The sequence below is a fragment of the Aphis gossypii genome, chromosome X (genome assembly GCF_020184175.1).
Source record: "Aphis gossypii isolate Hap1 chromosome X, ASM2018417v2, whole genome shotgun sequence".
NCBI classification, from domain to species: Eukaryota; Metazoa; Arthropoda; class Insecta; order Hemiptera; family Aphididae; genus Aphis; species Aphis gossypii.
In genome coordinates this window covers 62,544,398-62,571,257 of record NC_065533.1, presented here as the reverse complement: position 1 = coordinate 62,571,257, position 26,860 = coordinate 62,544,398, and the positions used below count along the sequence as shown (strand labels likewise).

Below are 26,860 nucleotides of genomic sequence, written 5' to 3'. Positions count from 1 at the left end.
GGGGAACGAGCGAAAAAAAAATCGTTTTAACAATTTTTTTTTTCCTTCGCGTTCTATACCGCCGACCGCGGACAATCGTCAAGCCGTCGCCTCCCGCTGGGCGTTTATTTTTAAAAACTCGGCCACCGCCGCCAGTCGAGTGCCGACCACCGATCACCGTCCGACTGTTCCTCGCTGGATGAGCGACGCTGGCGCACTAACGGGGTGAGTACCTCAGACCGCTGCCGCCGAACGTAATAATAGTATTTTGTACATTATAATAAATATAATATTACTCGAAAATATTTGCTCATTATTATTAACTATTCGTTTTCGCGGCGTCCCCCTGCTCAACCATTCACCCCGCCCTACAAACGCCCACGCGCCACTGCCGCCGCCGCCGATATTGACCTCGCGCGAGGACGACGATATTGCAATTTCATTATTATGTAATAATAATATCAATATTATAGTATCATAACCGCGGCCGCCGGACACGCCTGCCGACGCGATATTAATATCGCTCATTTCGGTCACACAAACGAATTCGGTCACCTGTCCGGTCTCGCACGTTCGTCGATCGCGCGCGCGCGAGACATGATAACACCGGTCACCGATCACGGGCCGCCGCCGCACGCACTCGTGTCTGGCGCGTGACGCGTACCGCCGTCTATTGTTCCCCTCCAAAATATTATCGTGTCGGGCGGACCGATAACGGCTGATAAACCATTATTTGCCGCCGATTACAATGTCGTTTTTATTCCGTAGTCGACGATCGCGTTTATCCGGCCCGCGCTGGTCAGTGCTCAGTGCTCAATGATAACTGATAGAGGAGTAGTCCATGCGGGCGCCGCAGAAGCGTGATTTTTTGTCGCCGTCGCCGCTTCGCCAGTCGTGTTCGTCGCTTTACTCGCGTCTCCGTCCAGTGATCGATAGTTAGAAGAAAATAATATTTGTGATCGTTACTCAAATATCGAGATGTCAACAACCGCGATTAACCGTTATTGTCATGACAAATGACAATCGATCGGGTACGAGTGTCAACCGTAACAATATTATCGATTAAATTAATTCATTAACTCATATCCGCAACGGACGCGAGTCTGTGATCAAATTTCGTTCTTTTTTCGTTGCGATTTTTTTCACATTTACTGCCGACCACACGACGAGGTAATACCTGCCTACCTTTTTTTTTTTTTTTTCTATCCTATTTGTTGCTTAAAAACGACCTTGGTTGCATAATCTCACACAATCAGCCATTACCTACCTGTTGTTTTTTTAGACACCACTCTAAATACCGGTATTGATTTAATTAAGCTGCCGTAAAGGCACCTATTACATTCAGGGACATTGATTACTTATACCTGTGTACTATGAAAAATTTTAAACAAAATATGTATAAAAAAAATTTATGGATTTATATAACTACCTAAATAGGTGCATGTATAATATTAAATTGTACACTTATGGCTTATCTACTATAACGTCAAATAGGATAATAGTCATCAGAAAAAAACTATATTATGTACTTACTCAACATTAATCAATAATGTACCTATTATTGTATGCCTCTAATACTGTTCTATTTTGTTCCAAATAAATATCATTAAATTATATAGATTTGCATGTCTTTGAAAAATATTTGGCATTGATGTTTGATTATTGATATCAATAAACACGGTTATCGTGTTTTTTTGCAATTATTTCACCTGTATGAGAATAACTATATTAATCATTTGAATATTGAACCATAACACGTTCCACAAAAAATACAACATTTATATCGAGATTTATATTTATAACACTACAAATATTTTGTTATTTGCTTATAATATATTACTTATCTGTATTCACAAACTTCCTGTTACAAATTTTAATTGTTGAGGTTAAAATTGTATATAAAAATATGTAAAAAAAATACATAATTAGTGTAGATACATTGTAGAGGATTACCTAACTTTGGTCCATTATATACATTACTTTCGAGATTATTTTCTTCTATAAACCTATGACCAATCCTACTTGTTAGGTAATAATTTTTGTAACATACTTAATTGTATCTAATACAAACACTTATTCCTAGCAACTTAAGTTTTACACATAGTAATTAGTGTTCATTTATTTGAATACTAATATGGTACAAATATTTTAAATGTGAACAATGCTTATAAGATTGACATATTTTTTCTTTTCTTTTTTTTTTTTTTTTTGAGGTTGTTAGATAAATATTATTTGTTATATTATTCTAAAGCATATTCATGTAGCTAATTACTTATTATGTTCTTAAAATGACAAAAACATTCCAAATAAAATCGTTTATTGTTTTATTAATTTATCTTTTAATTAATTTGGCACCTTATAGGTATTGCAGCATAATTAATACATTAAGAAAGGTCTAAATTCTAAGTAATGGAAAATATTGTTTTTAAAGCAATAAAAATGATTAATAATAATCAGTAAAATTAATTACCCAGAAAAACGTAATCAAAACACAATTGTTATATATACATAATGAAATAGATATTATAGTAGTAAAATAAAATAATATAACTTAATTGATATTTGACAAAACAAACCATATTTTAATACCTAGTATATTAATTTTGGCTTTTAATTTTAATATATTTATAATTTACTAATCCATATTGACCATACCTACTTAAGTTTGGTTTTTTTTTTGTAATATCTCAAGTAATAAATGTCAAGTTTGTAATTAGATGTGACATCAAAAACATTGTAATAATATTACAAATAATGTATGCTAACATTTATCTAATTTACATTAAATATATAACATTATTCTGTAGCTATTAGAAATTTATGTTTGACACACTCAAAACAAATAACGAGTTATAATTATATCATTATTAATTTATTTTATTTTTGTTACTGATTGACAATTTTTTTTTTAACTGCAATATGTAATTAGCAGGGAGCTTATTTAATACTATCTCATTTATAAATGAACATAATTACTTTGATAATTAGGTACTAACCGGAGTACCTACTAATTAAATATTAATATTTATTTTTAATTTATTTATACATGTGAAAATTATTTTAATTTATGCATACATATGTGTACATTTTATTATAATTTAACATATTATCTTTTTCTAATAATTTATTTTCTCAGACGATTTAATATTAAATCCTTATTGCAATATTAAAATGATCTTTCATATTATTAATAAAATATAAATGTCTTAAAATAATTTCAAACACTTCTTAGGTGTTTACATAAATAAGAATTGATCCACTGTTAAATAATAAACAAATGAACATCAACTTATTAAGTCTTAAGTTATTGAGTAGAAATTCAAATCAAACTAATTATTTAATTATAGATATTACCTAATTATGTCATCTAAATAAATACTGATGAATAATAGTATATTTTAATTTATTTAACCATACCTAGGTCACAATTTATTTAATTAGGTTTCAAATATGTAAATTATTTATGTTAATCTTCAACAATATCTTCAAACAACAAACATTAAAATTTTATCATTTTGTTTCTCCTATGATTTTTAAAATGATTGAAATTTAAAAACAAGTTCAATATCATTCAATGTCACATTGACTTAAAAAATGTATTAGGTTCCTGCTATTATTTATGTAAGAAGTTTTATATTTAAAATTTGTTAAGTATATATATGTACAAGTATTAGTATATTATACATAACATGATTTGACTTTTGGCAGTTAATCTAAAGGTCTGCTAAAAAAGTCTCTGGCCCAATTCCAATTAGTAAATCTGCCTCAGAAATTTGAATAACAATTTTTGTTTTTGTTTATTTAGTTTTGATATTTAGATTAAAACCATTTGTTTGTTTGAATTAAATTTCCAAAATACTAATACAAATCTAATTGTATAAAGATTGTGTACATGTATGTTAGAACATACATTTTGTATAATACCTAATGAATATTCCTTAACTATTTTCTAACAGAGTTCTATTTTAGATTAATTTATATCAAATTAATATTTCATAAGTTATATCAGCTATAACATTGTTTAAACAAGTATTTTTATATTTTAATCATGCTTTAAAAATCACTTTAGTATGACATTCATTGTTGTATGTTAAAACCTGTCTGCTGTAGAGAATTCAAAATAGGTAATAATCTATACAATTATACTGAAATTGCTAAAATTGTTGTTACATATCTAGACTATGTTATCAGGATATTGGGACATTTTTCAATAAGATGTATTCCTGTTTTATAGCTATAGAGAAAAAAATATTAGAAATTATTTATGTTGAAGACATTTTTGTTATTGTTAAAAATAAAAGTTATTTATTAGATGAAAAATAATGTATATTTTGCTTTTTAAATTTAATATTATATATTTTTTTTTTTTTTAGTAATAACATAGTATGAGTTATTTTGTTCACTAATTACTAATGTGAGGAAAAAATCATGTATTTGTACCCTAAAAGATCACTAAATATATCCAGGATAAAACAAATTTGAAGGCTAATCAAATAGTATTTCTCGACTGAATCTTTTTTATAGTCTTTTCATCTATTATTCCCTGCTCAGTGTTTTAATTTTTACTTCAAATAACGAATAGTATAAAATAATTATGAAAATAATTACATACATAATTTGAATTGCATTTTTATTATGTCTTAGGTTACATAATGACGTCAAAACTTTACAATTTAATTGTTGGTGGTGCTTCAGTTAGTGCTGGAGCATATTTCACCACATGGTTATTGACTGGAGAAAATCCAACAGTATGTATTACTTTTTTACATTATTATTGTTATGGTTCTTTGAGAAAGTATCTACATAATATAGCCTATTATAGGCCATAGATATTTTCCACATTATAATATTATGTACTTTTTGAAAAGTGTTTATTTTAGGTTTTTTTTTTGCTTAAGAATATTATATACCAATAGTTCTCAACCATTGTGTATTGGGGACCTAAGATTTTTACTCAATTTTTCATGTGTCCTTTTTATAAATTTATGATTTATATAATCATATCAACATTTTAATTTTTAACCCATTAAACATTATTGGTGACCTAAAATTGAGTCACGACCCTAGGGTTGAGAACCGCTATTATATACTATTTATAATATATATATATATTATATATGTATGTATGAAAATAATTTTAAGTTATTATATTATGTTGTTATATTTGGTAATACATCTAATGACATTTATTTATTTTTGTTTGAAGCAATTACAAACAGTACAAGCAGAAGGTGCTAAGAAAACTGGAAGACTACGAACATTACCTCCAAGAAGCACTCAAATTCAATCTCTACATTCAGAAGAATTTGATGTCCTGATTATTGGAGGTGGTGCTACTGGGGCTGGTTGTGCTATAGACTCGGTCACACGAGGTAAGATATTTAATGAACAAATATTAGGCACATTTTAGTACTAATTATCTTGTATACATTTTGATGTAATAAGTAATTTTATATTCTAATTACATTTTTAAACCTTTAATTAATGATTTTCAGGTTTAAAAACTGCACTAGTCGAATTAGACGATTTTGCATCAGGTACATCAAGTCGTAGTACTAAACTTATCCATGGTGGTGTACGTTATTTGCAAAAAGCAATACTTAATTTAGATTTGGAACAATATAAAATGGTTAAAGAAGCATTGCATGAACGTTCATCAATGCTTAAAACGGCTCCTCATTTAACCCATGCCATACCAATCATGTTACCTGTTTATGAGTATGTTTTAATTTTTATATTTAATTCACATTTATTCACTATTTCTTATATTTATGTAGGTGGTGGAAAGTTCCTTACTACTGGGTTGGTATTAAAGCATATGATCTTGTAGCAGGTTCAAAAACAGTTAAAAGTTCATATTATTTATCCAAAAATGAAGCATTAGAAATATTTCCTATGCTTAAAAAAAATAAATTGGTTGGAGCTATTGTGTATCATGATGGTAATGATAATGCAATTTTTCAGTTCGTTTAGTTGTTTCATCAATGTGTTATATCTTAGGCCAACAAGATGATGCTAGAATGTGCCTAGCTTTAGCACTGACTGCAACTCGTTATGGTGCAACAGTAGCAAATCATGTAAAAGCAATAAATATCCTTAAAGATGAAAATGGAAAAATTTGTGGTGCACACCTTCGAGACGAACTAACTGGAAAAGAATGGGATGTTAAAGCAAAGTGTATCATAAATGCTGCTGGACCTTTTACTGATTCTGTACGAAAAATGGATGATAGCAATACTAAGGAAATATGTACTCCTAGTAAAGGTGTACACATTGTATTACCTGGTTATTACAGGTAATTTTTACAAATCCTGATTTAGTATAGGTATTTTTATATAAATATATTTCATTATTCTTATATTTATAGCCCTGAACAAATGGGACTTTTGGATCCTGAAACATCTGATGGCCGTGTTATATTCTTTTTACCATGGCAAAAACATACATTATCAGGTACCACAGATAGCCCATGTGATGTAACTTATCATCCCACACCTACAGAAGAAGAAATTTCATTCATATTGAATGAAATAAAAAATTATCTCAACTCTGATGTTGAAGGTATGCCATTAAATTGAGTTTTTAAAATTAAAATTTCAATTATTATTTTTATATTTTAATATTATTTATAAATTGACTTTAGTACGTCGAGGTGATGTTTTAAGTGCGTGGGGTGGTATTCGTCCATTAGTATCGGATCCAAATAAAGGTGACACTCAGTCATTAGCGCGTAATCATATTGTGCATGTGAGCAAATCTAATTTAGTAACGATTGCTGGAGGAAAATGGACTACATACAGATCTATGGCTCAAGAAACTATTGATGCTGCAATAAAAGGTTAATTAGATATTTTACTTATACATTTTTGCCCTTATGTAATTTAAAATTGTTTTTGCAGCTGTTCCAGAATTAAAACCAACAAAACCTGAATGTCAAACAGATGGTCTCCAATTGGAAGGATCACATGGTTGGACACCAACAATGTACATCAGATTAGTACAAGATTTCGGTTTGGAATGCGAAGTCGCTCAACATTTAGCTACGTCATATGGTGACAGAGCATTTGCTGTAGCTAAATTAGCTAATCTCACTGGTAAACGTTGGCCAGTAATCGGTAATAAAATTCACCCTGAATTCCCATACATTGATGCTGAGGTATTAAACATTAAACTTATGTTACAATTTTCTGAAAATCATTTTTAAAACTTATTTTTATTTAAAAGATTCGTTATGGAGTTAGAGAATATGCAGTTACGGCTGTTGATATGATTGCTAGACGTTTACGATTGGCATTCCTAAATGTGCAAGCTGCTCAAGAAGCACTCCCAACTATTGTAAACATTATGGCTGAAGAATTAAATTGGAGTGATGATGAAAAAAAAGTTAGATATTTGATAGTCATACAACTTTATAATTTATTAATACATGTGTTATGTTACAATATTTAGAAACAATTGGAAATGGCTCACAACTTTTTGGCAACTGAAATGGGTATGAGTGTGAACAGAGCATCTCGAGACAAAATTCCAATTACTCTATCCCAGGAAGAGATCAAAATGTATGTTAAAAGATTCCAGATTCTTGATCATGATCACAAAGGATATGTTTCCATCAATGATATTCGTAGGAGTATGAAGGTATTTATTCTTGTCAATTATTTTATCATTCATGATTAAAATTATGTTTTATATTTTCACAGAATACTGGTGAAAATGTAACTGGAGATGAGCTTCATGAAATTCTGAGAGAAATAGATACCAATATGAATGGCCAAGTTGAGCTTGATGAATACTTACAGGTATGCACATTATTATATTAATTACTTTAAACACTACTTAAAAGTTAAAATTATACTAATTTATTGTAATTTTTTTAATAAAATGTTAGTAGTGATTACATACTAATAATATATAATACAAAATATGTATTAAACTTTAGATGATGTCAGCACTTAAATCAGGTCATATATCTCACTCTCGTTTTGCCCGAATGGCCGAATTAGAAGAAGTTCATAATAAAGTTCAAAGCAAAATCAGCGTGGAAAGAAGTGGCGGTGGATTTTAGATGAAAATTCTATTGGATTAAATCACAAATTATTTATTTATTCTTGGTTTCATTTTAGTGTCCGTAAACAACTTTTTAGATATAATGAATTTTACCATAACCAAAGTATTTCTTTAATTATAATTTTTTGTTTTGTTACAAAGTGTTACTATGTTTAAAAATAAAAACTGCTGTTATGACCACAATGTTAAATAAAAAAAAATATAGAAAAATTTACAAAGAATTTTATTTTCTATGTTTATTATATTATATAAGTAATATATATTTTCTAAATAATTAATAAGTTATCATTCTTAAAAAATAAACAATGTAACTATAGTTAACAGTTATAAAAATAATTATTTCTAAATTATGTAGTTGTATACATAATAAACAATGTAAAGTACGTAAAATATTGAATATTTAAACTTAACATAGGAAAATATTTATATTAATGAAATGTGCCCATTTTCTAATAACTTTGATAAATAAGAATCTCTAGGAAATTATAAATTATTTTTGACGTCCAAATTCCATATTCGTCATCTAATTTTTTATTAAACTGTGTTTTAAATTATTTTTGAACTTATATAGTCAAGATAATATAATATATTGTAAATATCAAGTAATACTAGTTTCAACATGTAATGCCTTAAAATAAAATAAATCAATAATTCATATATATATTTTAATAACCTAACCTAACCAAATTTTAATGACATACACTGAAACCTTGTATTTTTATGTATCAAAATATTAAAAAATATATTCAGAATATGAAGTTAAAAATGTATGTTGTCATTTAAAAATTTCAAAATATTGTTTTAATTCAACTGAAAAATATAGATAAAATATATTTCAAAACAGGTATAGATTTTGATATAATGAGTGTTGATAAAAGAATACTTAGTACAATTAAACAATATATAATAAGGTATAATAATTAATAAATAATTTTAGATATTAAGAAGAATGATGAATTTAATATTATTGATATTTTACAATGATTTTTTTTTTAATTTCTGTGTCTATATGTATTCACTAAATATGATAACAAACAAACATTCCAATTTTAAAGATGTGAAATAAGATTTAAATAATACTTTTGTGAGAAAAAAACAAAGATAAGTCAAAGGAAAATGTAAATTGTTGTGCGAAAACAAGTTTTGCAAAACCAGTCAAAATTATAAACAATGCGTATGAGCTACATTTTGAAGGATGTTAAAGTTTAATTTTTTTGTGTTTAATATTACAGAGAATTTAACTATTGCTTATCAAATATCATCAAGTTAACTTCATATTGTTTTTTTGTATTTTAATATAAAATATAAAACTAGTAAATTTTATTATTATAAATAGTGAATAACATTTTAAAAATCATAATGCAATTTTCATTCAATATTGTCAATATTTAAATTATTTGAATGCCTTTATTTTCGTGAAAAGACTATTACTTGTTCTAAAAAATAGCTAACAACTTTTTCCCTAGACATTTTCTCCAATGGTTATTTATTCTAGCCTTTTTATAATTAATAATCTTTTTTTTTTTTGATATATACGCATATATCTGTGGATATATTTGACCATTTGTACAAATGTTTTATGGAACTAATGAACTATACAGAATACGAAAAAAGAATCAAGAATATCAGAACCACCATGACAAATTAAATTTAATTTGTCATTAGAACCACGATTTAAGATATGAATCGTGATCAGAACATGGATGAAAGTGATGTTGGGACAAATGTATAATACCCGTGCTAACGTATTTGACAAATTTTGATCAAAACGTGATAAGAGTTAACAATTGAACTTCCTCGTGAGCACGTTTAAGACGTGCTCGTGAGTTTGAGTTTTGTTTACTACTAAACATAATCAATCTTACTATTTAACGTCCACGTAGTTAAACGCTAACTATGATTGTATTATATTTTATATTATTATAATATATGTATGTATAATGTATTTATTACATATTATGTATTGTTATATTTCGTGATAATACCGTTAAACGAATGTCCAAACGTGCTCTCAAGTTTTAAATCAGTCATTCAAAACATTCAGACATTCAACTTTAATTGCGTTCTGACCTATAACTTATGCTTAGAAACGGTGAGTTGTTACTATATAATTATTATTACCCATGCGTTTCAAGCCCGGTCTTAAAATTTTAATAGTAGTTCAGAATACTAAAATCAACTAAAATCCTTAGTTATGAGCATATATTTTTCAAACTCGGTTTTATTGATTTATTCTCATTTTTTCATTCTCTTGTAATGTACATCTAAATTTTATTATTCAATATTTCTATATAATATCAATGATTTCAAATCATTATAAAATGATTAATTATTAATACCGATGTTTGAAAAAATCTTAAATATATATTACTTTCTTTGTAAGATTATAATATGTACTAAGATTCAGAATAATATACATTTAGATTCAATTGTTATTTTTTGAAGCATGTATGTTATAGATAAGTTGTTCAAATTATGTTGATTAAATACTAGGTAATAAGTTCTTATTCAAGCAGCGGCGCAACCAGGGGTGAGGTTAAGGTGAGGTTAAGGGGTTGTAATCCTCCTGAAATTTCTCCGAGGCCATAGTACTCCTTCACGTCGGTACGCCTGACGATATATATTGTATTAATGTAACCCCCCTGAAATTTTTTTCTAGTTGTACCACTGTATTCAAGTATTCATATTTTTATAAATATCATTACTTAACAATTTTTTTTTAATAATTAAGATATTAATTATTATAAATCCATAATGTAAAGATATAATATAGGACAGCTTATTATTTTTGTATGAAATTATTTAGCATAAATATTTATTTATTTATATATAGCACCAATAAGTCCAATAAATAATTAAAAAAAAAAAAAAAATTTTCCTAAATCAGATTAGATATTTAACGGATTTTTCTTATAAAATATAATATTTCAAAATTAATTTAATTAAAGATGTATGTTTTTGGATTTTAAAATGCACTAACAACATAAAGTTTAAATGTGTTCATCTCATTTAAAAATTAAAATAATTAAATTGTAAATAGAAAAAAAAATGATGAGATTCATTAGATAATAATACTTTTATTTTATAAATTTGATTTTCTTTTGTATACACCCAGTTATACGTGTACTACCTAAGTCTTGATAATCATTTTTAATTTTTTAGGAAAAAGTTATATAGGTAAAGAATTTCTTAGTATTCTTTAAAATAATAAATAATATTTTACTCATGTATTATATAAATTATTTATTAACCTGTTACTTTAATTTATTTTATTTTTCTTACAAATTATAACAAAAATGAATTATGTTTAGTGTGTAATTGCTATTTATTACTTTTTAATTTTAATTTTTGAATTAATTTTGTATTGTTTTATTGTGTTTAGAGAATATGGGTGAAATTGAAAATCCATACATAAATACCATCTACAGACAAGTAGTTACTGAACATTTTCAATCAAATGAGTGGAGGGAAATTTTGATTAATCCTGAAGGTGCTTCAACTACTCTGCTCGATGAAAGTACACTACCTCGATCAGGCGGACACTGTTTCAAAGATATTCCAAACCGTTTTATATTTTGGCGTGTTTTGTATGATAAACTTGAATTAGTCGAGTATAGTTTAGACATGAATCTTACAGAAAACCAAGTACGTATACATTTTTGTGATTCGCCTGTATTGGAAAGTGGAATATCTGTGCATGAGACATTAGAATCTGTTGTTTTATTAGTGCCGACAGCATGTAGTTGTCACCGATTGACATTTCCGCGACCAAATCGTCTGGAAAATGTTAATGACAATGTGTTATTGGATTCATCAATTTTTTCAAATTTTAATGTACCATCTATTGATGATCCAGCAACATTTTATTCTTATAATGCAAAACTTAGCAATCCATATTCAGCTGCTTCTTGTTTAGATCAAAAACATGATGCTATATTTATAATAGCTCTTCAAAATAATGTCATGCTCTACATACGTATGGAGTATATTTCTGGACTACCCACATCAAAAGAAATTTGTCAAGAATCTGCTGTACCTCGAATGCTTTCAAATATAACCAAAGTTTTTTCTACACATACTGAGAATCCAGTTATTAATAGTTTAGTTGTACACCCATTTCAACAAGATATTTATGTATATTCTCTTGATAATACATGTGAATTAAAAGTTTGGTCAATCGAGAAATCTATCTATATTTATATTATGGATATGAAAAAAATATATGCAGCTTCAACAGAAAATGGTTCAAAACCACATATTATTCACAAAAGTTTTGATGATCAACTTTTACTTACTATTTACCTCAGTTTATCTGAAAGTTCAACATTTGTAGTGCTTGAACCATGCACTGATCATGGTATGTTTAAACTTCAAGAAAAGTTTAATGTGCGGTCACCCATAAATAGTAGATTAGTTGATATGTCATTGTATGGTAATGAAATTTGGTGCATATGGAGAACAGGAAAAGATACTGCTTGTGTTAAATCTGTAAATATCAGGAATGGTGGATGGAAAGATTGTTCTTTGGATATTACTGTTTTTGAACAATCTATTCAATATTCATCTAACCCAAAACAAAATTATTTGGATAAAATATTTTCGTCTTCAACCTATTTTACAAATGATGATTTGAAAAACGCTATTGCTGTTTATGATACATCTGATGATTGTGAATTTATTACTGATTACCGTACCAAAATAAGTAATGTAATCGATACAAAAGTTGCTCAGGAAATGGATAAATATAACTCTGCAGATATTGAGTCACAAATGCAACTAATTGAACAATGTAGTGTCAGTTTTTATAAAAGCTGTTTAGATTACCGACGTAAAAGATTAGCTCCTCTTGGACTTATTTGGTTAGGCTCACCATCGTTTTTAGTAGTTGTTGTTACAAATTCAAGCTTTTGTTTTTTGCGACCATCAGACAAAATCGAAAATAATATATTTTCATTTAAAAATCCTGAAAATGAAACCAAATTAAATAACTTACTCAATGTGCTGATGTCAGAACCAAAAAGTAATTTTAATTTGTTTTTAGATATCAATATGTCCCCAAAAAACTTTTTGGAATTGATTAGAAGTTGTTATATGTTTAATAGTAGTGATTCAATTATATCATTATTTTTAAATGGATGTAATGTTCTTGATACTGTTCGTGTATTAATAAAGATGCTGCATGCTGATTCAAAAATAGATGAAGATATGGAAGATACACTATATTCAAGGTGTTTTAGAAGTAAATTAGGTATTAGTGTAGTTTCTCACAGTTTTCATCAAATAATGGTGACACGTTTTGACTTATGTTGTAGATTGTTTACATTTATGGAGTTAAATTCCAAGAATTATGGACAAACTAGAGAGTATATTGTTGATGCTAGTAATCTTGCTTATAGCTATTGGATTCAAGCTTTATTTTCACATGATATAAAGTTATATGAAAAAATGATCTCTTCTAATGTATTGTTAGCCAGGGAACCATTTATGGATTATATTGATAGCTTGTTAAATTACACTTGGCCACTTATTGACGCTTCTACTCTTGTGAAATTCTTATTACAAGAGGGACAATTCACATTCATACAACAAATTGCTCAATTATTGGGCTTTAATAAATGGGAAGAAACATTAATTATTTCATACTTATTAAATAATGATCCAGATAAAGCACTTAAAATACTTATAAGTGATCTTAAAAAAAATTTAGACAATTTTCTAAAAGCTATTACTCTGTTTGAAAAATTTAGTTATTATGATCACGCAGTAAAACTTGGAAATCATGCATTGAAAATATGTAAATATACTGAAAATAAAAACATGACATCAATGTTTCATTCTAACAATTTTCTTAATAATTTAAAATTAAAAGCTTATAGAAGTGCATACAATAATATTTTATGTTTAGAAGATCAAGATCGAAAATTAAATTGTTTGCATACATTTGTCTTAACATTATTAGAAAATAATGAAAAAGAAGAACTCATGAGTTTTAATTTTTATGGTTTACAAAGCTCAGTAGAAGATATAGTATTAAAAAAAGCGCGATCTTTGTCAAATGTAGATGCATATCCTTTTTACATGTTTTTATGTTCAATTCATGATAAATATGCCAAGTATAAAAAACTATCAATGACATTCTATGAATTATATTTACGGACTGATACATGTGTAGCCCAAGAACAATATTTAAGGCTATCACTGTTATACCTAGAAATATTAAACCCTAATGATGCTTGGTTTGTAACAGTTTCATTACCTTTTTTTTCAAAGACTGATGATGTTCATAATGGAATAATACAAATTGAGCACTTAAAAAAATTATGTTGGTTGGCTCGAGCTCGTCAAGAAATTGAAGAGTCTACAATCAATATAGATGTACAAAGTGTGATATCTATATTGTTAACGAAACATAAATATAAAGATGTGATGCGTTTGTCTAAAATGTGGAATTTATCACTTTGTCAGCCATTAAGAGAGTTGGTAAAAACTTGTTTATCTCTTATAGATTCTGAAGAGTGTGATAAAGCATGGATTTGGTTAGCCGACAACGGAGTTAGTGGTGAGGGCATTGATAGTAAAAAAATAGCTTGGCATTTTTTAGAGAAATTAGTAAATAGGTATGAACAAGAAGGAAAAACATTGATACATTATCATGTAGCTGATGAGCTACTCAGACATAAATCATTTTTACCTAATTGGATTGTCAAAACATTTAAAGAAAGAAATGTTGGTGAACTTTTACAATTATACTTAAGTTATGGAGAATTAATACACTGTTCAGATTTAATATTAGAACTTATTGAAAAAGAAATAAGTAGTGATGATACTGAGAGTACATTTGATAAAACAATACCTGTAGATATTATAGAATGTGTAATAGTAAATTTAAAACATAATAATTTACAGGCTGGAGATGAAATTCTTAATAAATATAAAATATTTTGTGATAAAATTGTAGTACAAGAAAATAAAATGAAGTATTTTTAATAAAAATGTATAAGTTTTATATTTTGTACAAATAAAATTACTTATGTTTTTGGATACTTAAAAATTACAATACAAATTTATTTTTAAAATTTTTAACTTTGTTCTAATTGCTAATATGAAGTATGTAAATTGTAAAATAATTATAAAATGAAATGTTTTTATTTGTTTTATATTATTGTGTTCACCTATTCATGCAAATTCAAAAAAGTCAAATCAGCTAATTTTTATAAAATAATTATGTTTACTAGGTAAATATTTAATTTAATTTATGTCTGTGTGTTTAGTTTACAGTAATGGCTTATGTATTGTTTAATTATTCAATATATTAAATATTACTTTTCATCATCATTTTTTTTTTAATCATATAATAATATGTAAACTGGTAAACTGTTATTAAGAATAATTTTAAAAATTTTTGTTCTATATTTATAATATATTAATTAATTTTCTTTATATATTATAATATTGCATTATACTGTCTAAACGCTAATCAATTTTGTAAAAGTTAACAATACTGGTTATGGTAAATAATTGTTTTGGTTTTGAATAATGTTAAAAGTTACCTCATTAATTAAAAAAACCAAGCAGTTATTTTAATTGCATAAAACTATTAAAACTACATCAAATAGTTTCTGTTCTATACTAATTCTATACAAATTATGTGTACTAATATATATTCAATAAATTTAACTTTTTTTTTAAATTTAAAATAATTTAATAAATAATTTTGTACAAATGAATTTTTTTTTATGAGTATTTACGGCCTCTAGGACCATCCCATCATACATCCAGCTTTCTATCCCTCTCGGTCTGCTGCATGTGTCTTCCAATCACTTCCTCCTCCTAGTTCTTCCACGTCCTTCACTACATCTTCCCATCTCATTTTTAGTCTTCCTATGGGTGTTTTTCCTGTAGGGTTCTTTTCCAGGACTGTACAAATTGATGGATTTTGGTTTCTCCAGGCGTGTCCAGTCCATTGTTGTCTTTTATTTTTTATTGCTTCAACAAATGATTTTACTATAGGTAAAATTGTGTATGTTATTATTACAGAAGTGTGCTGACATCTATAAAAAAAATTGATACTAAAAAGTAATTAATATTGAAATCATTAATTTATTGGAATCTAAAATAAAAATCTTCTACATTTAGTAGGATTATTGTATCACAATTATTATTTTCTCATTTAAATTATAATAATTATAACAAACTTGACCAATATTTTATATTTATAATCAATGATATTATGCTTGTACACATTCAGGCATACAAAGTATTTCTGTGTGTACTTTTTTTTTATTATCTATTATTGATGGCTTCTATAATTTTATTTACATTATTTTTTTTATGTATGATTATTATATATGAAGCCCTAGCTCATAATTAAATGTCAATCTTATAAAATTGTATTCAGTTTTTATACAAAAAAGAAGCCTTTGAAATATTTTAATCATTCTAATTTATTGGATTTATACAATCAATGATAATATGTGCTTTATTCTTAATCATTTTGTTAGTGTTATAATTACAAACCAATCATATCATAAATATTACCCATCTATTATACATTACAGCTGTTAGTCTTGAAGAATATTAAAAATACTACACATACCTACCGAGTACCTACATTACATTTATAAATTTTTATTTATTATTTCTAACAAATTATAGTTGTCAATTATATACCTTAAAAATCATTGATATTATTTGGCAGTTATTATAAAAAAAATTGTATGGAATAATTTGTACTACAGGCATAAATAAATGCATAATCATAAATAATAATATAGGTAGTTACCCATAACTCACATACTGAGATATTTATTAACATAGATTTAAATGAAATGTTTTGTAATTATAGTAGGTATTCAACTATTTAGAGTTAAGAAAACCACTATCTAAAATAGTAGTTTCAAATATGGATGTTTTATTTTACAGATGAAATTGAATTTTCATTGTAACAATATTCAACATTAGGAAGTACCTATGTCAAGCGTGTACAAAAAAAATATATTCTTTTGGATGAAGGGGTAGGCAAGAGTAGGCTATATTATACGAGTATAACCTAAATAGTAGGTAGTATGTATACATTTTCATACTTATATAATCTAATCATTCTAACCTAACAAAAAGTTTACACAGTTTAAAATATGGAACTATTTTCGTTGATTTCAACCTGAAAAAAAAAGGTATTTCGAATTTAAAAAAAATAGCAATGGGTTACAAAAAATATATAAATTTCTGCATATGTTTCATAAATATGATAAGACCTTTCATTTAGTTTTTTGACCAAAATTGGACTTAAAAAAAATAAAAAGTACGTGTTACAAGTCACCTTAATTTTCAGGTGACTTATAACAGCTATGAAAATTTAATGTGAAATGTAATTCAAACACGTTAGAATTGATTTGTAACAATAATAATAATAATAATATAACGTTACTGGTGCTGTGAAAAAAAAATTGATCGTCTGTTTATAAGGTAGGTAAGTTATTATTTCATTAACCGGAAAGAAAAATTAAGTTTTTATTTGAGTTTTTTGATATTTAATCACAAATTAATGAATTTCCATCGAACGGTTTTTTAATTTTTTTTTCAAAATAAACACAGTTTCTTTTTTATAGATAATTAATATTTTCAAAGTTGAACGAAATTGGATATGTAAATAAAGACTAATGATTTATTCGTGGGTATTTAAAATTTTTAAAGTATATTATTATACATCATAGGTATATTTAAAAAAAAATGATTCAACCTACTGTATTACTAATAATATAACTATCAAAAATAAAAGCAATTTGCTGGTAACTAGTAACAAAATAACAATGTTGAGTTAGAACATTACATATGAATATAAAACTTAAACTGTCCAATATTGTTCAACTATACCAAACATAGGTACCTATTAAATTATATACGATATCGTGTTTTATAATGTCGGTTTTCATATCTTAATAAATATAATCTATAAAAGTTTTATCAAAAAAAAAAACATATTTCTTACATATTATATATGTACATATTAAATACATATATTGGTACTATCAAAAAAAAAAGTAAGTACAAGTCTTATGCTCTATAATATGATACATCGGTTATTGTTTAACCAATAAATAATAAGTTTTATTGAGGACATTATGAATTAATAAATTTAATAAATTAAATTAATAAATCAACAAATTTCTCATGGACTCAACACATATTTTGGTACTGGTGTAACAGGCGAATCATACCGCCGGGAGGTATTATTTTCCTAGGTTAATAGTAAATCCTAGTATAATAATACCTCCATCGGGGTATGAAAAACCTAGGAAATTTGTACCTCGGGTATAATATGTCTAGGATATCTATACCTCCTTAAATTTCATACCGGGGGTACGAATATCCTAGAAATTTTATACCCCCAGTATATTATTCCTAGGATATTTATACCTCCTCAAATTTTATACTGGGGGTATGAATATCCTAGCAATTTTATACCCCCGGTATAATATTGCTAGGATATCTATACCTCCTTAAACTTCCTACCGAGGGGTACGAATATCCTAACAATTTATTACCGGGGGGTACGAATATCCTAGCAATTTTATACCTCCAGTAAAATATTCCTAGGATATTTATACCCCCTTAAATTTCATACTGGGGGGTACAAATATCCTAGCAATTTTATACGCTCGGACGCAAATTAGTGCTCTTTATACTCTATAGGTACATCGCTGCATCTTTCTGCTAGCAGAAGTTTACGCGTTACATGTTACATTTATGCTATTTTTTTTTTTTATTAAATCAAGTCATAAAAGTGAAAAAAAATTAAATGTACCTAACAAAAATAACGGAAGTGGTAGATCAATGGAATGTCAACTACACAATAATAAAATACAATTTTTTCAATCTGTCGATTATAATATAATAGCTTACCTATAATGCCCACTCAATTGAATAATAGAACGAATATTAAAGTGATAAGCACCTATAATAAAATATTATTAGAACTTAGGCATTAAAATGCGTTCAAATTATTAATTTAGAAAATAATAAAATAATATTATAGTATAAAGTAAAAATTTTTATTTACACATGCAATATATTTATATATATTTAATATAATTATTAACATGCAAATAAAAAATATATAACATAGAATCTGATAAAAATAATTTTCTTATATGACATTATGATATGCATATGTTCCAAACGTCAATGGTCAGTTAGTTACGACCATAAGCATAAATAGATATTAAAAGGAAATAAAAAGGAAAAATTCCTTTTCACCGCGGTCTTTTTGAAAACGTTATTTGCCGCCTCCACCGCGCCGTTTCGTTATCGATATGTTTTTCTGGCGTGAGTTCTAAAGTTTCCCGATATTTTTTCCGCTCTTCACCGTACGCGTTAAATGTCCTTACAATGTAATGAAAACTAATTAAAAACATTTTCGTTTCTTGAAATACGTTTTGAAAGCATATTAAAAATATTATTTTGCTGTATGGGAAGTCACCGTCTGTTATAATGCCTTTAGTGCGTATTTTATAAATCTAATAATTGTGGTTATCGTCTGCTCCAATGCAATGATATAGTGGTCACGAATCTTGATCTTGAATCATCTTTTGGCATTTTTAAATCGTTGAAGGTTTCTTGCGTCATTTCATATTCACACTATAGATTGTTGTCACAGTCTGTTATTTTTGCAAGGGATTTATGCAACCACACTTATATCAACATTTTAAATATTTTAAATAGGTATGAATACAAATTACTGTGGTTCCTGCATAATTGATATAAGTATATTATCTTCCTTCCTATATTATATTATATTATATTTTTTTTAGATTGAAGACTGTGATCCTTTGATAATTAAAAAAAAATAATTATAACAAAAACAAAATGAAAATCATATTTTTCATGATTATTATTTTATCGTGTATATCATTAAGTTTAGTAAGTACTAAGTTTATAGAATATATAAAAATTATTATTATATTTCTTTTTTTATTCACCACAGAATAGATCAATATTGAACAAAAAACAACAAAAAGATATCAAAATTGAATTAAATCAAAAAAACCAAGCATTGATGGCTGACGCCCAGGCAGCGGAAAAATTATATAATGCTCTGAAGACCCATTTTATAAGAAATGTGTGATGTGATTACTAGACTTATTACGATATTCTTTTTAAAGTCGTGTCTCTGACGTTGGGTACTCACTTATAGCGAGTTACATGGCTGCTAGTTATATTATAATGTTTTTCCAATAATTTGTAACTGGAAATAATAATGTTTCGTATTTTTTTTAGATTGAAGACTGTGATCCTTTGATAATTAAAAAAAAAAATAATAACAAAAACAAAATGAAAATCATATTTTTCATGATTATTATTTTATCGTGTATATCATTAAGTTTAGTAAGTACTAAGTTTATAGAATATATAAAAATTATTATTATATTTCTTTTTTTATTCACCACAGAATAGATCAATATTGAACAAAAAACAACAAAAAGATATCAAAATTGAATTAAATCAAAAAAACCAAGCATTGATGGCTGACGCCCAGGCAGCGGAAAAAATATATAATTTCCTGAAGACCCATTTCAAACCGGACAACTCAACAAATAATGCAAATAGTCCTGTAAAATGCAAAAAGATCAAGTCGTCCTACAATACGAATAATAAAACTAAAAATAATAATTTAATTTAACTATTAATTATATTAATAATAACTATTATTATAGTACCTCAACCGAGGAGAATACTTAAATCAAAAGATGGAGGTAACAATGAGACAACAGGGTCTTTACTCAGAAACTAAACAGGACAAGTCTATTAAATACGTCACTGAATGAATAAAAATAAAAAACCCCGAAGGAAACGTTGTCGGCGGTCGTACTCATTACCGCGATCACATTTACTACGAAATAATATAATATAATATAGGAAGGAAGATAATATACTTACATCAATTATGCAGGAACCACAGTAATTTGTATTCATACCTATGTATAAATATTTTATAATATGAGTAAAATAATAAAATAACATTAATATGTTTTTAATATTGTATTAATAATGTTAATATGTATCGTAACCATGTATGGGATTGTTGGATACAGCTCTGGAATGATCGACGATATTCTCGATCATTCGACAAACGCGCCTGGGCCACTGCGACAAACTCGAATATTCTAGACGCGACACCCCCTCCCCCCGCTGCTGATCTATCCACGACGGTCCCTATATATATGGGCCGCCGCGACCGTTTGGCTCGCTAGTCACCGTATTCTTTTGCGTTGGTAATTTCCACGTAATTATTGGTGTTTTGTCGGCTGTTGCAGTGGCGCAGTACGCGGTAAGAACTTTGTTGTTTATTGTTTTTTATATATATATATATCGGTACAATTTTTTATAACTTTGTTTAATATATTTTGTTTTATTGTTTCTTTTATATATATTGGTATAATTTGTTGTAATAATTGTATTGTAATTTCATACAATTATATCTTGATGTATTAATTGATAATTTATATTGACTTTGTTATATTATATTTTAATACATCTCATTATCTATACACAATATATATATCTTAATCATACATACAGTCCGCTTGTCGTTAGACATATTCATTTTAAAGCGTGGTTACCCCGAACAACGATTTGCTAGGGACCTCGCTTACATTTTTTGGTCCTTCGAGCCGGATATTTTGTTATCAATATGGCACCTTCAAAATCTTCGAAACAAGAATTAACGCGAGCACGCGTCGCAAGGGACGCGGCGTTAAATTCAATACGGAAAATACATGCACTGGCTATGGAAGCGGACACGGATGAGCATAAACGACCAATATTTTTCGCACGTCACGGGACATTAGAACGTGCGGTTAAGTCGTTTGAAGCGGAGCAAGGAAATGTTCTTTCTTCACTGGTTGAATAAACAGGTCTGACGAATTTACAAGTTCAGATTTAGAAATTACTGAGGACATGGAAAAAATGTGTGGAGAAATTCAAGTGGTGTTTTCGAAATTACGTGGATATCCTTCAATTACACATCAAGGTGCAATCGTAGAACGCGAAAATACGTATAATGCTCGTGCATCGTTGTCGTTGCCGAAGATTGAGCTTCCAAAATTCGACGGTAGTCTTATAAATTGGTGCGCGTTTCGCGATATGTTCACGTCACTAGTGCATGAAAATCGGTCAATAACGGATATAGAGCGCTTTCATTATTTGGTGTCTTGCTTATCAGGATCGGCCTTGAACATTGTCAAATCAGTTCCACTAACCTCAGATAATTATGTAATCGCCTGGTGTGCGCTTCGGGATCGTTATGATAACAAGCGGCTTCTTGCTACAGCACATTGTGATAAATTATTTTCATTTGAACGTTTACAACGGGAATCGGTATCCTCGTTATCATCTTTTGTTAATACTTTTCGTGAGAATGTGGCTGCGCTAAAGGCACTTGGTGTTGTTGATTTGTCTGGTTTCTTGCTATTCTACATCGGAGCCCGCGTCATTGATCCTGATACTCGTCGATTATTTGAAGCAAGTGTACCTCAAGAAAGCATACCGAAGCTGGATGAACTGTTGGATTTTGCTGCGAATCGGTGTAAGATTTTAGAAAACGTCGGCGCTAAACGGGTACGCTGTCAGTGGGCAACAGTAGTTCTAGAAAGGGCAAGGGCGGCCAGACGTCCGTGAAGACTTCATTATCGACTACTGCCACTGCCAAGAACAAATGTGCGTTTTGCGATCGTGATCACCCGTTATTTCGATGTTTAATGTTCAAGAGGAAATCGGTCGCCGAACGGCGGGAGTTTGTCATTAAGAAAGAATTATGTTTTGTTTGTCTACGTCCGGATCATGAAGCAAACTCCTGTAAGTCAGCGTACTTGTGCAAAACTTGTGAAGGACGACACAGTGTATTGCTCCATTTAGATTCAAAACATAAGGGTTCAGGGAAAACATCAACACCTAATGCAATGGCAATTTCAAAACCGATTGAAAGCACCACAGATCAGAACTGTACAGCTACTAACTTTTCAGGCGCTGTGAAATCGGATGTTAGTGTTGTACTGGCTACGGCGATAGTGAGAATACGAGACCAATCTGGTGAGCTGGTGCCAGTGCGAGCTTTATTAGATACTGGATCACAAATTTCGGCCATTACCAATCAGTGTGCGATCCAACTTGGTTTACCACGTCACAAGGGACGAGTAGAGGTTAGTGGTCTGGCACAGCAGCCCGTACGAACTGTTAAGGGTTCAACCAATTGTAGCTTTATTCCTTTGTTGTATGATGCACCGCAAATATCGGCCACCAATATTGTAATATTGCCAAAAATCACCGCTCTTATGCCGAATCAAAAATTACCCATTTCAATTCGTGAGCGATACGGGCATCTTCCACTCGCTGACCCCGATTTTGATGTACCAGGTTCAGTAGACATGCTGATTGGAGGGGATTTATATCCATTCATCTTGCAATCGCGATCGGATATTGTCCATAGTCCCGGTCTGCCGTCAGCCTTGAACACACAGTTGGTTGGGTAATAGTCGGAGCCATAGAAGGGTCAAGAGAATACTCTACGGCTTCATCGTTGGTGGTTCATGCGGCATCAGATAATCAAAATATAGGTGAGCTTTTACAGCGATTTTGGGAAGTTGAAGAACTTGATATAAACCATAGCCCAAGCACAGAAGATGAAGCATGTGAAAGACATTTTCAAGAAACAGTATCGCGGGATTTTAATGGAAGATTCCATGTTGCTTTACCTTTCAAATCCATAATTTCTAGTTCAATGGATAAGGGAAATACAAAGCATGACGCTCATTCATTAGGCCTAGGATCGTCCCGGGCATTAGCTCTGAATCGCTTATATAATCTTGAACGTCGCCTAAGTAAGGACGAAGAGCTATATAACGCCTATCGTGATTTTATGGATGAATATATTGCACTAGGCCATATGAAGTTGGCTGAACGCACCGGAGAATATTTCATACCACATCACGCAGTTGTAAAACGGAAGGAGAATGATATAAAAATTCGAGTTGTTTTTGATGCCTCCGCCCCTTCTTCGTCGGGACGTTCTCTAAACGACTGCTTAGCAACTGGGTCTAAATTGCAAACCGATATCGGTGACATTTTGTTGCGTTGTCGATTCTATAAGTACATATTCATAGCGGACATAGTTAAGATGTATCGACAAATATTCGTTCGAAAAGAAGACCGTGTTTACCAACACATTCTTTGGAGACGTTCACCACACGAGCAAGTACAGGAATATGAGTTGTGCACTGTTACCTATGGTATAAATTCAGCACCGTTTTTAGCAATTCGCTGTCTTCTCCAGTTGGAACAAGATAATGGTCCAGAATTTCCATTGGCAAGGCAATTTCTGCGGTCATATACCTATGTGGATGACATTATTGCAGGGGCCGATACAAGGGAAGGCATATTGAAGGTGCAATGTCAAGTCGTTGGGTTGTTACAGAAAGGCTGTTTTCAGCTCAGTAAATGGGCCAGTAATTGCCCCGAAGTATTGGAAGGCATTGCGAAGGAGGACTGCGCCAGTAACCCATACTATGAACCTCATTCTGGACTGGCTATAAAAATATTGGGACTTTACTGGGACCCGTATGGAGATACATTCGGATACAGGTCAAATATTACAGAGATGCAACCTACAAAGCGATCAGTACTATCAGTCCTCGCTCGATTATATGATCCCATTGGAACATTAGGCCCAATGGTTTTCTGGGCTAAGTGCCTAATGCAAGAGCTATGGCGCCAAGGACTGAACTGGGACACTCCAATTTCCAATGAGATCTCTTCCAAGTGGAATATGTTCATAGAAGAACTTACATCGTTGGCGCACTTGAAATTACTTCGTCATATTAGCATTGGAAAATGCATAAAGGCTCAGTTAGTGGGGTTTGCAGATGCGTCACAAAGGGGTTATGCTGCGACGGTCTTTCTACGAGTAACGGACAATCAAGGTCTTATTAAAGTGCATTTCATTGCTTGCAAGTCAAAGGTTGCTCCGCTAAAGACATCCAAGATCGATAAGTCTTTGACCATACCCCGGTTAGAACTATGTGCCGCACTTTTGTTAGCACGTCTCCTTTCACATAAGATGTCACTGTTAAAGGAATTAGTATCTGTACAAAGCATCAAAGCATTCTCTGATTCAACGATTGTTTTGTCATGGTTAAAGGCCGAGCCCAAGGATTTTAAAATATTTGTTACAAATAGAGTAAACAAAATAAAGGAGCTACTGCCACAATGTGAGTGGAATCACGTAAAAACTACGGAAAATGCAGCGGACCCGGCATCAAGAGGGTTACTCCCAAGCCAATTAGTTGCTTCGCAGTTGCATTTGAACGGTCCGGAATTCTTACGGCAGCCCGAAGAACAATGGCCGAGTCAAACTTTAACAAGACTTCCTTCCGAGCAACTTCCAGATTACAAACAACCAGTGAAGTGTGTGTTGCATATCCTTAAATGTAAAGAATCAGAAGAGATCTTCCGTCGTTTTTCGTCATTAACGAGAATGCAACGAACACTCGCGTATGTATGGCGCCTCATTGACCGTTGCAAACGGAGGCCTGTAAGGAGGGGCCCACTTACTCAAATTGAACTCATCGAACACTTCTTAACATTATTAAGCTTACGCAAAATTTTTATTGGGAAGACTTACGGAAGCAGTTAGTAGAAAAATACCGGCATCGATAACCCCCAATTCACTTGCTCAGTTGTCACCATATTTAGACAAGGAAGGATTAATACGTGTCGGCGGTCGACTTCGTTTTTCGCTTCTGACCGAGGAAGCTAAGCATCCGGTGTTGCTCCATAAGGCTGCTCATGTTACGCAGTTAATCATAATCCATTATCATATGAGCCTTCTACATGCCGGTCCAAAATTAGTTATGGCTATGATTCAAAGGAAATATTGGATTATGTCAGGACGTGCCGCCATTCGGAAAATTATACATACATGTGTTAGATGTGTGCGCCATAGAGCTGCTTGCCCACAACCAGTCATGGCAGACCTGCCTCCTGTACGAGTACAGCCTCATAGACCATTCGCATTCGTTGGCATGGATTACGGTGGACCGTTTATTGTGAAAGAAAGCCGTCGACGAGGTGCTAAGACTAACAAGGCTTATCTTGCTCTATTTGTGTGTCTGTCAGTAAAGGCAGTCCATCTCAAGTGGTGAAGCTGCCTGTGTCCTGATCAGAAGGTTCTTCTATCAACCAGTTTTTTTGTTTTTTTAATTTTCATCTATTTAATGTAAAGTGGTACAAGATGTACAATTCATTATTCATTATTTGTTTATTTTGTAATTTTGAAAGCATCCTTTCAAAGGCGGGAGGATGTTGGATACAGCTCTGGAATGATCGACGATATTCTCGATCATTCGACAAACGCGCCTGGGCCACTGCGACAAACTCGAATATTCTAGACGCGACACCCCCTCCCCCCGCTGCTGATCTATCCACGACGGTCCCTATATATATGGGCCGCCGCGACCGTTTGGCTCGCTAGTCACCGTATTCTTTTGCGTTGGTAATTTCCACGTAATTATTGGTGTTTTGTCGGCTGTTGCAGTGGCGCAGTACGCGGTAAGAACTTTGTTGTTTATTGTTTTTTATATATAATATATCGGTACAATTTTTTATAACTTTGTTTAATATATTTTGTTTTATTGTTTCTTTTATATATATGGTATAATTTGTTGTAATAATTGTATTGTAATTTCATACAATATATCTTGATGTATTAATTGATAATTTATATTGACTTTGTTATATTATATTTTAATACATCTCATTATCT

At 30.0% G+C, this 26,860-nt stretch overlaps 3 protein-coding genes across 3 annotated transcripts; all 3 read left to right on the top strand.

Moving 5' to 3' along the window:
- The first annotated feature begins 55 nt into the window (after window positions 1-55).
- On the top strand, window positions 56-8,267 carry LOC114129222 (glycerol-3-phosphate dehydrogenase, mitochondrial). The gene is made up of 13 exons (XM_027993881.2): window positions 56-204; window positions 4,624-4,727; window positions 5,186-5,351; window positions 5,475-5,697; window positions 5,757-5,920; window positions 5,980-6,274; window positions 6,347-6,540; window positions 6,623-6,817; window positions 6,879-7,135; window positions 7,204-7,362; window positions 7,429-7,617; window positions 7,680-7,778; window positions 7,919-8,267. The coding sequence occupies exons 2-13, from the start codon at window positions 4,632-4,634 to the stop codon at window positions 8,042-8,044; spliced, it is 2,163 nt and encodes a 720-aa protein (XP_027849682.1). The 5' UTR covers window positions 56-204; window positions 4,624-4,631; the 3' UTR covers window positions 8,045-8,267.
- A 1,170-nt stretch (window positions 8,268-9,437) lies between these two features.
- Window positions 9,438-15,287, top strand: LOC114129228 (nuclear pore complex protein Nup160-like). The gene is made up of 2 exons (XM_050207420.1): window positions 9,438-10,138; window positions 11,429-15,287. Exons 1-2 carry the CDS (start codon window positions 10,126-10,128, stop codon window positions 15,031-15,033), a joined length of 3,618 nt encoding a protein of 1,205 aa, XP_050063377.1. The 5' UTR covers window positions 9,438-10,125; the 3' UTR covers window positions 15,034-15,287.
- Window positions 15,288-22,802: 7,515 nt separating this feature from the next.
- On the top strand, window positions 22,803-26,240 carry LOC126552615 (uncharacterized). Its single transcript, XM_050207327.1, has 4 exons — window positions 22,803-23,462; window positions 23,531-24,295; window positions 24,374-25,727; window positions 25,792-26,240. Exons 1-4 carry the CDS (start codon window positions 22,803-22,805, stop codon window positions 26,238-26,240), a joined length of 3,228 nt encoding a protein of 1,075 aa, XP_050063284.1.
- Window positions 26,241-26,860: the final 620 nt, after the last annotated feature.